Source organism: Nematolebias whitei, chromosome 11 (assembly GCF_014905685.2).
Source record: "Nematolebias whitei isolate Nwh7 chromosome 11, NemWhi1, whole genome shotgun sequence".
Lineage (NCBI taxonomy): Eukaryota > Metazoa > Chordata > Actinopteri > Cyprinodontiformes > Rivulidae > Nematolebias > Nematolebias whitei.
In genome coordinates this window covers 35708154-35719184 of record NC_056508.1, presented here as the reverse complement: position 1 = coordinate 35719184, position 11031 = coordinate 35708154, and the positions used below count along the sequence as shown (strand labels likewise).

At 40.0% G+C, this 11031-nt stretch overlaps 1 protein-coding gene across 1 annotated transcript in view; it reads right to left on the bottom strand.

Annotated features, from left to right (window-relative positions):
- kazna (kazrin, periplakin interacting protein a) overlaps positions 1-10689 on the bottom strand; it is a 188298-nt gene extending 177609 nt beyond the window's left edge. The window contains exon 1 of the mRNA XM_037684930.1: positions 10312-10689. Coding sequence (XP_037540858.1) covers positions 10312-10387 — 76 coding nt within the window. The 5' untranslated portion in view covers positions 10388-10689. The remainder of the gene's footprint in view (positions 1-10311) is intronic.
- Between the last annotated feature and the right edge of the window lie 342 nt (positions 10690-11031).

Sequence of the window (11031 nt, the reverse complement as noted above, 5' to 3'; positions counted from 1 at the left end):
CAAAAAAACGAAGTCCAGATGACATGATTCAACCTTTTTTGTTGTTAATACCTAAAGTCTTTATTAAAGTAAGATAAGTGCTGTCCAGAGGTGGAAACCAGTACTGAAAAGGTGTACTCAAGTACAAGTACTGTTACACTACTTAAATTGTACTTAGTTACAAGTAAAACCACTGGTTATGTAAAGATACTTAAAGTAAAAGTACAAAGTACTCTTCTCAAAAACTACTAAGTATTAATTACTTTTTAACCAATTGATGTTTTACTGTGTTGTCAATAGAAAGCATTCAGTTCAATTTACTTTATACAATAGCTACATTCAAAGTACACTTCTCAGACGAACAATAAAGTATAGAAAAATTACACTAAGGTCATTTCTGTTGTAAACAAATATAGCTAAAGCAGGAATTTTGTTTGTTTAAAAAAAAAAAAAAAGACAAAAATGTTTTTGAACCGGCATAGAACAGTTTAAACTTTTCCAAATAAACTGTGACCAACAGGCAAGTGTCTTAAACTCTGACATTTCTGTCGCCTTTCACTTCCTGAGCCTTTTGTTCAGTGTCAGCAGGAGCTGGTTTACAAGTTAGAGTCTATCTGGCTTTGTTGGGCTGTGAAAAGTAAACTCTAAATGACTCCACTCTATAGAGTTGTCCTTTGCTTACGTCACAGGTAATTGGCACGTTTGTGATCTGAAAGCCTTATTGACTACAAAGATGCAGATGGACAGTTTGAATATCAATTCAAAATTGCTGTTGTACTCAGTAGCAACTTCTGATTTTAAAAGTAGTGAAATAGATTAAATGGTCTAAATTGTACTTAAGGATGAGTATAATTACACACTTGAAAGAAGTACTCATAAAAGTACAAGTACCCCCCCCCAAAAAAAAGCTACTTAAATACAGTAATGAGTGTATTTGTAATTCATTACTTCCACCCCTGGTGCTGTCATCATTGTATGTTTCCATACAATGACAAAATTGGTTCTCTGTATTTAACCCATCACACCTGGGATGTACCCAGGTAGAGCAGTGGGCAGCTATTGAGCACCTGGAGAGCAAATGGGGATTAGGCGTCTTGCTCAGAGGCACCACGACATGTGGGAATGGCTGGGAGTCGAGCCGCGACGTTCTGGTGCCAGGTCGGCGGCTCTACCACTACCCCATCTTGGTCCCTCCCTAAAATGTTTGTTTTAAGCATCAAAGGCACAGGAGTGCATTTTAAACACAGGTAAATGTATCCTCTTGAATCTTACATGATAATGTGCATTTGCCCATATTTTACCAATAGTACCAATACCTTCGAATCAGACTTAACTTGCTCTCTGAGGGATAAAGCAAGGATAACTTGTGTCCACAAACAGCTGTACCATTTAGTGTTCAATAAATGTCATGAAATACAACCAGAAAGTCAAACAGACTAGTTCCACGGTACAACACACCCATGCCACAGCAAGAAACTGCTTAAAAAGAATAAAAATGTTTGCATCTTTAAGTTATTTTGGAAGAAACAACACTACACAATAATTCTGCTGCATCTTTGTTCTCAAGTTTTATACAAACGTTAGTTGTAATTTCCTTTAAAGCATCAACATGTTCATCACAAGTGAGAGTCTGGTTCCTTCAGCTGTTCTTTCATTCATGTAAAGGTTGAGAAGCTCACCAACTCTGTCGAAAAGGGGGCTGGTGTAGACAAACCCAGTAGTGCAGGCAGGCAGTAGCAGACTCAGGAGATTATAAAATAAATAATTTATTCACAAAAACAAAAGGCTGTCAGGGCAGCAAGACTTACAAGAGTCACAAGGACATCACCAGTGGACAGCATGCAATGCCAGGACAAAGGACTACTTCTTCTTCTTCTTCTTATTTGGTTTTTAACGGCAGCTTGCATCCATCAATGTTACACTACTGCCATCTCTTGGTGTTTATAAATTAATTTATTTCCTCAAATTCTCTTATCGAGTGGACAAAGGACTAACACAGAGACACAGACTATATACAGTGACCAACGAGACAAAACACCTGTGAGGACACGCAGCTGAAACACATCAGGGGAAACAATAAACTGGGAAACCAGGGAGTGCAGGAACAGAGACACAACACCAGATGGAGACATACACTAGGAAAACCCAAACCCTATAGCAAACAGAAACTGAAGATAAGGAGAACACAAGACATAAACACAACACAAGATGGGGCTAGACACCAGGAAATGGACCACAATCCCTACAAACTCCCCCCAAGACTGTTGTTCTTTCTGTGAGACTGTGAGCCGTCTGGGTTTGGTTCTGGAAAACAATGAGACAGAGCACGAGGGGGACAGGTCGGAGGCCTCCCTGACGAATTTCTATAAAACTAACTTTCATTTCAGGAAGTCAGAACGAGTCAGACTCAGACGGAACCAGGCATAAATATGTTCGTACTTGTTACGCATTGTCTTTTTGTGACTGACTATTCTCCAAAGCTTTGTAATGAATTTAATGAAATCTATACCTGATTGTTACATTTTTGGACTGTACCAGGACAATTTTTATTTCTAATTTTGGTTTAGAGTTTTGAATAAACCATTGTAAAACTGCCTTCAAGGCAACTTGACAATCGTTTGTAACTCATATAAGAGCTCCATTCACACATTTCTGCAGACTAACTCAAATATATGGACGTGTACACTTCATGGTCTCCAGCCTGGATGGATGGTTAGATACAGTAAGAAGCTTTATTTTTCATGTGATCTGAATGAGTACCAAAAGATTGTGCAAAAGGTTTTTATCTCCTCTGAAGAAAACAAAGTCTGCTGGTGCAGCTGGATGAGCTGCATTCATCTGTGATTAACCAGTCAATAATAGGCTCGGACAAAACGGACATCAGATCAAATCACATAAGTTCCCTGCAAGATACATCTCTGTTTGATAAAATTATAACATGCCTGGTGGAATATAGACATTTCACAAATCTTAAATCTACAGCTACGTGAATGTTACACAGCTCATTTAGCAAATAAAAAAATAATACAGTTTGGCTGCTATAAAGAAATCACATTCCTAAAAAAATGTTAATTTGTGATAAGTTAATCCTTTTAAGCTCCAAATAAAGAAGATACTGAAGCAAAAATCCAATTACTGAGATAAAATACGGTTCAGCAAAGCAGCAAAATGCAGTCAGGCCCCTGCAGGGCCAGTACACTTGATGACTCCTAAATGTAACAAACTGTACAACATATTGCTTTATTCCAGCATACAAAAGGCCTTTTAGTTGTTTCTATTGTGTTGGTGAATATGTGCGTTACAAAAAATAGCATGATTGTTTTCAGCTGGAATACTTCTTTAGTTGGAACGGTTGTTTTAGAGTTTGACTTCTTTAACCGAGGTATAAGATGCTACTTTAATGCAGGTCAAACAGAAAGCACAAAGGTAAAACTAAAACTGCAAAAGTCTTGAGGAGTCGCTTGTTTAAAGTTCATGTTTGCCCCTCAACTGTTCCATAAAATATATGAGAATCCCATTTTTTAAAAAGCATCACATCTGTGCCTGGCATGCAAAGTTCAAAGCTCTCCGTTAAAAAGAAATGTAAATTTTTGTCTTACAACAAACTTCTTCTGCAACACGACTCCTTCTGCATGATTAGCAACAGCCGCAGCATAAAGCTAATCTCTCCCCTGCAGGAAAACCAGCCGGGTAAAGAGGTGAAGGGAGTCTGTGAGTGTGCTGGAACGTAACATAAGTGGCAGAAGGAGAGGAATTAATCACTTCAAAGAAGACCAAAATATGTGCTACACCTGCAGTGGTCATGCATTAATACTCCAAATCACATTCACCCTCCTGAGCTCAGATTTACCAACCGTTTACCAAAGGTATTAAAGGATAGAAGCCAGATTTTTCTAAACCGAGAACCTGTTTCCTCTTCTAGCTGGCGCTGAATGTTCCAATCTCATAAGGAATGTTTGTATGTTATTTTTCAGGAGTATGGTGTCCAGATCAAAGCTGCAATTATTTCATACTTCAGTTTCGCAGTTGTCAGCCACAGTGCTCTTTTCATAGTTTATAATTGGTTCCTATAAGGGACTGTAAGCTGAAGCAATATGTCAGTTATTTTAAGCATCAGTGGGAAATAAATAATAATTGAAAGCACTTTATCTAAAGGTTAATACCAGCTTCAAACAGACTGAAAACCCAAATCAACAAATGGGAAAAATGCACAAGCTAATTAGTGTTTGACATTAATCATGTTACATGCTGATTAATTTTCCAACTGACGGGTGTTTGCAATTTAGGCCAAGAGATAATCTGAGACATGAGGAAACAGAAAGCTTTTGTTGAAATGTGGGAGCTGCAAAGAGGTGAGTTGAAACTGTTGCAGAAAAAACACATTATTGTTTGTTTGCAAGTCATCCCATGTGTAAATCTATACTTACCTGCCACTTTATTGGATACACCTGTTGAATTGTTAACACAAATGGCTGATCCTCCAATCACAGGGCAACTTTCAGGCATCCAGATGTTATCAAGATGTTTTGCTTTACATCCGAATATTGAAATGTGGGGGAAAGGAGGATTTAAGGGATTTAAGTGAGGATGGAAGTTGATATAATTAATGGCTGGTCTTCAGAAGCTGCTGCTCTAATGGGATGTCCATACTCTCTAGGGTACAGGGAATGGGTCAAAAAAGATCAAATATGTGTGTGGACAAAAATGTTTTGTTGATATCAAACGTCATCTACAAGGTGATTTATTTTTTTGGTTCATTATTTATTGTCATCCACAATGGGGTGCTGTAGCACCCTTAGCCACCCCAGTTCTAATAAAGTATAGTAGTCCCTCACTACTTAGCGGTTTGTTTATTGTGGACTTGCTTTATCGCGGTTTTTCAAAATAAAATTGAACATGACTCACAATTGGCTGATTGATGGATGAGCCTCACATTCGACGTGGAATTTTTATTTAAAATAAATTATTTTAAATTATTTAGCACCTGCTGCACCTTTGTACAGCCCACACTGCAGGATGAACTTCCCCCTGCCGCTGAACAGCTGATCTCCGTGCAGAGCGGAGAAGTGGGCGTGGCCAAGAGCGCTCGCATGTGGCTGAGAGCAGCGGAGGCAGAGAGCTGAAATCATGACATTATGTGCTCTTTTAAAGCATTTAGAGTTTAGAAACATTGTTTTGAATATTGAAAGAGTGTGGGAAGGGTTTAAAACGCCTAAAAATACTAAAATAAACTACTACTTACGACATGTACTACTATTCCTACTTTGCGGTTTTTCACTTATCACAGAGATTCAGGGTACGGATGCCCCGCTTTAAATGAGGGCGTACTGTATACACTGTAAGACCACATGGGATCACATGAACATGTTAAAAGAATGTTCCCAATTCATGTGAAAAACATGTTTCATGTGTTGATTTCACAAGTAAAATCTTGTGATTTTTCTCGTTTTTGTTTAAATTCACACAAAAAAACACATGCAAAACATGTTTTTCTCCTGTGTTTTCATGCTACGTTCATGTTTACGCACATGAACATGCTTGAACTAGCCGCTCTCTCTTCTCCTTTCAGAATTAAATTACTCGTACAAACTGAATTAATTGAAAATGCTTTCTGCAACAGGTAAGATAAAAATTAGTCAAACTCACTGCATTCCACTTCAAAAGATCTGAACTATCCCTTTATTGTCCTTCACATGTATTTGGCAGTACAATTACTCTCAGTGGATTCTGGAAAATGTCCACCTTACTGGAGTAAATTTTAAATTAAACTTTACAGGCATTGAAAAATAAGTTTAATTGAAGCATTTTATTATTTTTAAGTGACTCGTCCAACAAACAGGAGCTGCTGAGAGATTTGTGGTGACGCCACAGCTCTGAACTCCTCTCAAATCTCAGCAGCAGTGGGGAGTCAGACTCGTACAGGAATCCACACCTGGCGCAGCCACGTGAATTCAATTCATGACCGAAAAGGGGGAACACATTTCTGTCAAGTGTTTATGCTGCCAGAAAACCATCAGGAGGTTGTTAATATTCAAGTCTTTGGGCTTGTGCAACTCTTGTAGAATGATTTCTTACTTTGTAGGCCTTTGCACACCAGAACTCTGGATCCAGTGATGGGTGACGGGCAAAGATAAAATAAATGAATACAAATCCTCACTTTTCTCTTCTGATATTATGGATTGACACGACTGTGGATCAGTTCTCCAACAACTATGTAACGTTGCTAAAAATAGAATAAACATCCACCTCTTATACACACAGTTTGCAGCTTGCTCACTTTCTTTGCCCCCCCCCCAAGCACACACCACCTCCTCCATCCCCACCGCTGCCTTCTTTCTCCACCCTGCCGCCTCCCCCAGCTTTTCTCACACATCCAAAATCGCAGCCTCGCAGCACAAGCTTCAAAGAGCATAGATAAGTTGGGTGTAGCGCAGGACTGACTGCGACTCATCACAACGCACAGTCGCCATGATAATGTCATTTTCACACGCAGAGAGCAGCATTTAGGTTTAATTCAGCCAGAACCCTCACCTGGACTGATAAACGGATGTTAGAGGGGAGAAACTTCAAAGCTTCGTTTGCTTTTCTCTGAGTATTCACTACATCAGGTTACAGCAGGACGAGTAGAGGTGCACAAACACGCCATTAGAGGAAAACAAAAGCACAAGAAGGAATGTGCATATTTTTATTTGTGATTAAAAAAAATAAATAAAAAGCTTACTTTGCTGTCCAAAATTCCTAAAAGTGAACTATTTTAATAAACCGTTAAAACAAATCTTACATTTCTGGTGCGGAGAAAGGACAAATAAAGGCCACTTTTTCTCATTAAAAAGAGAAGACATTATTTATTAATGAATGGAAAAAAATTGAAGCTACAACTCAGTGCTCAGGAAAAAATAAGCTCTTAAATGTGCTTCTGTTGAACTAATATATGAGAAAAGGTTTTCTCGCTGCAGTAAGATGCTGTGCAGATGCAAGCTAGTAATCACCTCAATCTGTATCAAATCAATGAGAAATTAAAATTCAGTTAGACATTTTGTCGGCTGGAGCCAAAAGCTGCTTTTCCTCCTGGAAGTAAAGCATGACGACTGCTTTATGAGCTCCAGTACTGAGACACAAACAGCAGGTTTTAAAGCCAAACAATAAACTGGCAGTAGAAATATTCAAATACAGAAAGGAACAGAGTTTGAAGTTTAAACATTTAAATGCCATGATAAATTAAAGGTGAGATGGGAGGTCTGTTAGAGCTCAAAGCATGTTCTCAGATGACTCTCAGATACTTCCACATTAAACTTTAGCTCAATATCCATAAAATTTACTGAGTTATAGCCATTTTTGTGTAGATTAATTGCAATTAGCTGTGGCAGTTAGCTGGGTCCATTTTGAATTGAATGAACTTCAAAAGATAATCAGTCGTATTAAATCTTTTTTTCATTTAGTTAAACCAGGAAAGAAATCCATTGAGATTATTAATCTCTTTTACGAGGATGTTCTGGGCAATGCAAGGTGCAAACAAGCCATAACAGTTACAGCAACAATCTTAATAACAGAAATATTAAAATATTTACAACAAAACATTTGGTAATGCAAGTTATATCACAATTCAAGACACTTAAACGTTACAGCTGCAAGATGTGACTGAAACCTCTGACAGATGTTGTCTAAATGAATAAAAGACTCCAACCTCAATTTAAGATGCAGATCATTCCAAGAGCATGAGCCAAAATAGGAAACTCATCTTGTCTGACTCTGTGCACACACAGGGTACCTGAAACCACAGCCAACCACTGGTCCTGAGACTGGGTGCATTCTGTAGTGAAAGTTTCATTTACTCTGTGGTTCATCAAATATTTTACCAATAAACAAACAGGTTGGCAGCACGGTGGCGCAACTGGTAGAGCTGCTGCCTCTCAGCGAGCAGGTCCCTGGTTCAAACCCCGGTCCAGGGGCCTTTCTGGGTGGAGTTTGCATGTTCTCTCCGTGCATGCGTGGGTTTTCTCCGGGTACTCCGGTTTCCTCCCACAGTCCAAAAACATGCATGTTAGGCTGATTGGTAACTCTAAATTGTCTCTAGGTGTGAGTGAGAGAGTGAATGGTTGTTTGTCTCGTTTGTCTCGTTTGTCTCTATGTGGCCCTGTGATGGACTTGCGACCCGTCCAGGGTGTACCCCGCCCCTCGCACAGTGATTGCTGGACATGGGCACCGGCGACCCCCATGACCCAAAATGGAACAAGCGGGTAAAGAAAATGGATGGATGGATGGATGGACAAACAGGTTGACTCCAACAGTTAATGCTGAAGTTTTAAGCAAAATAATCTGAGCATTGAGGAATCAGTTCTTTGTAGTGGACTAGGCCCATGTCAAAAACTAAGTCTAAGGTCAAAACTCTTGACCTTTAGAACCTTGTGGGACAGGAACTGTCATTTCATTCATTTGAACTCAGAAATACAGGTTCACCCATCCTGAGACTTTCTTTCCTGAAGATTCAAGTGAAAAGAACACTCTCTTTTTATTATCATTACTATTTTACAAATGTTGATAATCAAAGTGTCTTAGTTCAAACCATTTTAGATGTGGCAGTGAACTAATCAATTTTATTAACTGTGTAATGATTTTTATTCTCATGTCAAAGCTGTTACAGAATAATTATGCATTTTCTGATTTCTGCCTTTGAGTGAGCAAGTGTGCGTTTCCAAGGTTGGAGTCAAACGAAAAACAAGTTGTTGAACGAACTGTCATGTTTTAGAATCCTCTCAGACGTAAATAGAGAAGTTTTAGCACCTGTTTCTGAAACGCGCCAAAACAAAACTCTCTCTGTCTGTGAGAACATTTCTGATCTTTCCATAACAATTCTTGTTTTTCGTCTAACCTCTTACGTCACAACACACACCCCGTCTGGTCGGTTCTGACCAATGGTAATACTCCCAAAAGTGAACCGGGAAACAGCTCTTTAAAATGTCAGTACTTCCTGGTCTACTCGGTCTTGGTTCTGTTGAAGTTCTGATGGAGTGCTGTTGGAGTTCTGCTGGATACACAGTCCAACCAGTTCTGTGAGAGACGGGATGATCCTGACAACAGAGCTCTTCCGAGTTCCATGGGATTATAACATTTTCCACTGAGGTGAATATGTGTCGAACAGAGCCTCGCCATTACTTCGGACGAGTAACAGCATCCTACTGAGACGCTGAAAGGGTGCGTTAAACGGAATCTCACCTGAGACATCTCCAGGTAAAGGAGCCGATTTCATCACCTAAGTGTACTGTAAGGAAAAGCTGAAGAAAGCCGGAGAGTGTCGATTCTGGTGAACACATTTCACCCCTCACACACCATCTTTCTCCCTCTAAACTTCTTTCCATCTTTAAACTTTTCTATCAAGTAGAAATTCTTCCAGATATTTTAGAAATGTCTGTGTAAAATGCTCACCCACATTCATGTGGGTAAAAGATCATAATTGTACAGTTTTCATAAATGTCTGTGGTGAAGCAACGGAAAAATCATGGCCGTATGATTTTTCCTGATTGATTGCTTATGTTGTTATTTTCATAATTTGCCAAATTAATGTAAATGTTTGATGTTAAATTTTGATTCTGTAAATAAATGACCGCATTCATTTTGATGGGTCAAATATAAATGACGTCTCACGTTTGCATTTCCTTAAATTCAATGCACGTTTTATTCAGTCCAGAAAAATGAGGAATCCGTGTTAAATGATGAATATATCTGAGCATCTGTTCATCTACATCTTCATGTTTCAGCTCAAAAATGGCAACAATGGACCAAACACATGAACATCCAGATGTTTTCATGTCCTCTGCAACGTCCTCTTGTTCATGAGGACTTTTCTTCCAGTCCTGTGGCGTGCACAGAGCGAGATCAAAGAGACTGTGAAAAGTGTGCATGGATCGTGCAGAGCGGGCGCCTGCCTCCACACACACGTTCACACCTGACATCGCTCTCACAGCCGATCATCATCAACACTGACGCGCCTCGTTGCACTCCTCCTGGTTTACAGCACGAAGAAGTAAGAAGCACAGCATCCGAGGGAGCCGGAGTGGAATAAAAACCTGATTGGTGTTTTTCATGGGTGCTCACATGCTGATAGTAAAAGAGGCGACTAATTAAACAAGCTGAAGCGATGAATCAACCGGACGCTGCTCAAGCAGAAAAAAAGATACAACAAACAAACGCAGAAAGTGAGACATGCTCAACTGTTGCTTCCTTACATGATAACATTGTTGATTTTTTTTTTTTTGGCTCCACTTTCAGACATGGCATCTATTATTCACACTTTGCATAAGCTGCTCGCAAAGCTCTATGAATATTGAGACTTACTGGCTTGCATGAGCTGACCCTGCCGCCCAAACACCTGGGAGAAAGGGCTCCGGCTACAGGTGAGTGTCTCCTCCATGGTTGAGCTCCTGACTGGTTCTTTGAGCAGATGAAGCACTCTGAGGGTCAACCTCAACCCAAACAGTCTTTACTTCTCCTCTCTCTGCTGACTGATTTGCCTTTGGTGCCTCTTCACAACCTCTCCTTCGCCTTTCCCAGCGATGTCATTCACCTCACCCGTCAGCTGACTGCAGATCAGTGGCTCCAGACCACGAGCTGCTGCTGCCTCGTCTCTTCAGCTGATGGGAGATCTGTGCGCCGAGGCTGCTCTCAGCCTGCTCATTAGTGCTCCACTGCTTCAGATGGCGAGCGCAGCGTGAACAAAACAAGAGAGAGGGATGGAGCGATGAGCAAAGAGAGAAGCTCTACCCCCTGACGGAGCGAGAACAGAGAACTGTGTGTAAATGTGTGTGCTTAACCATCACACTGTGGCTTCGAGAAGTGGTTTGCTCTTTTTTCCACATCTGTCTGACTCCTCTGTGGTGACTGTCTTGGAAAAGAAGACTAAATGAAATTGGGCAAATAATTGCAACATGTTCTGAGTGTGGATTTGGTCCACACTGTAATATTGATTTTTGAGTGTTAAAGGTCTAACTGCAAACCAAAGAGTAAAGCTGAAACTCTGTTCTCTCTCCTCGTTCGTCCCTGCAGAGCCATACTTGA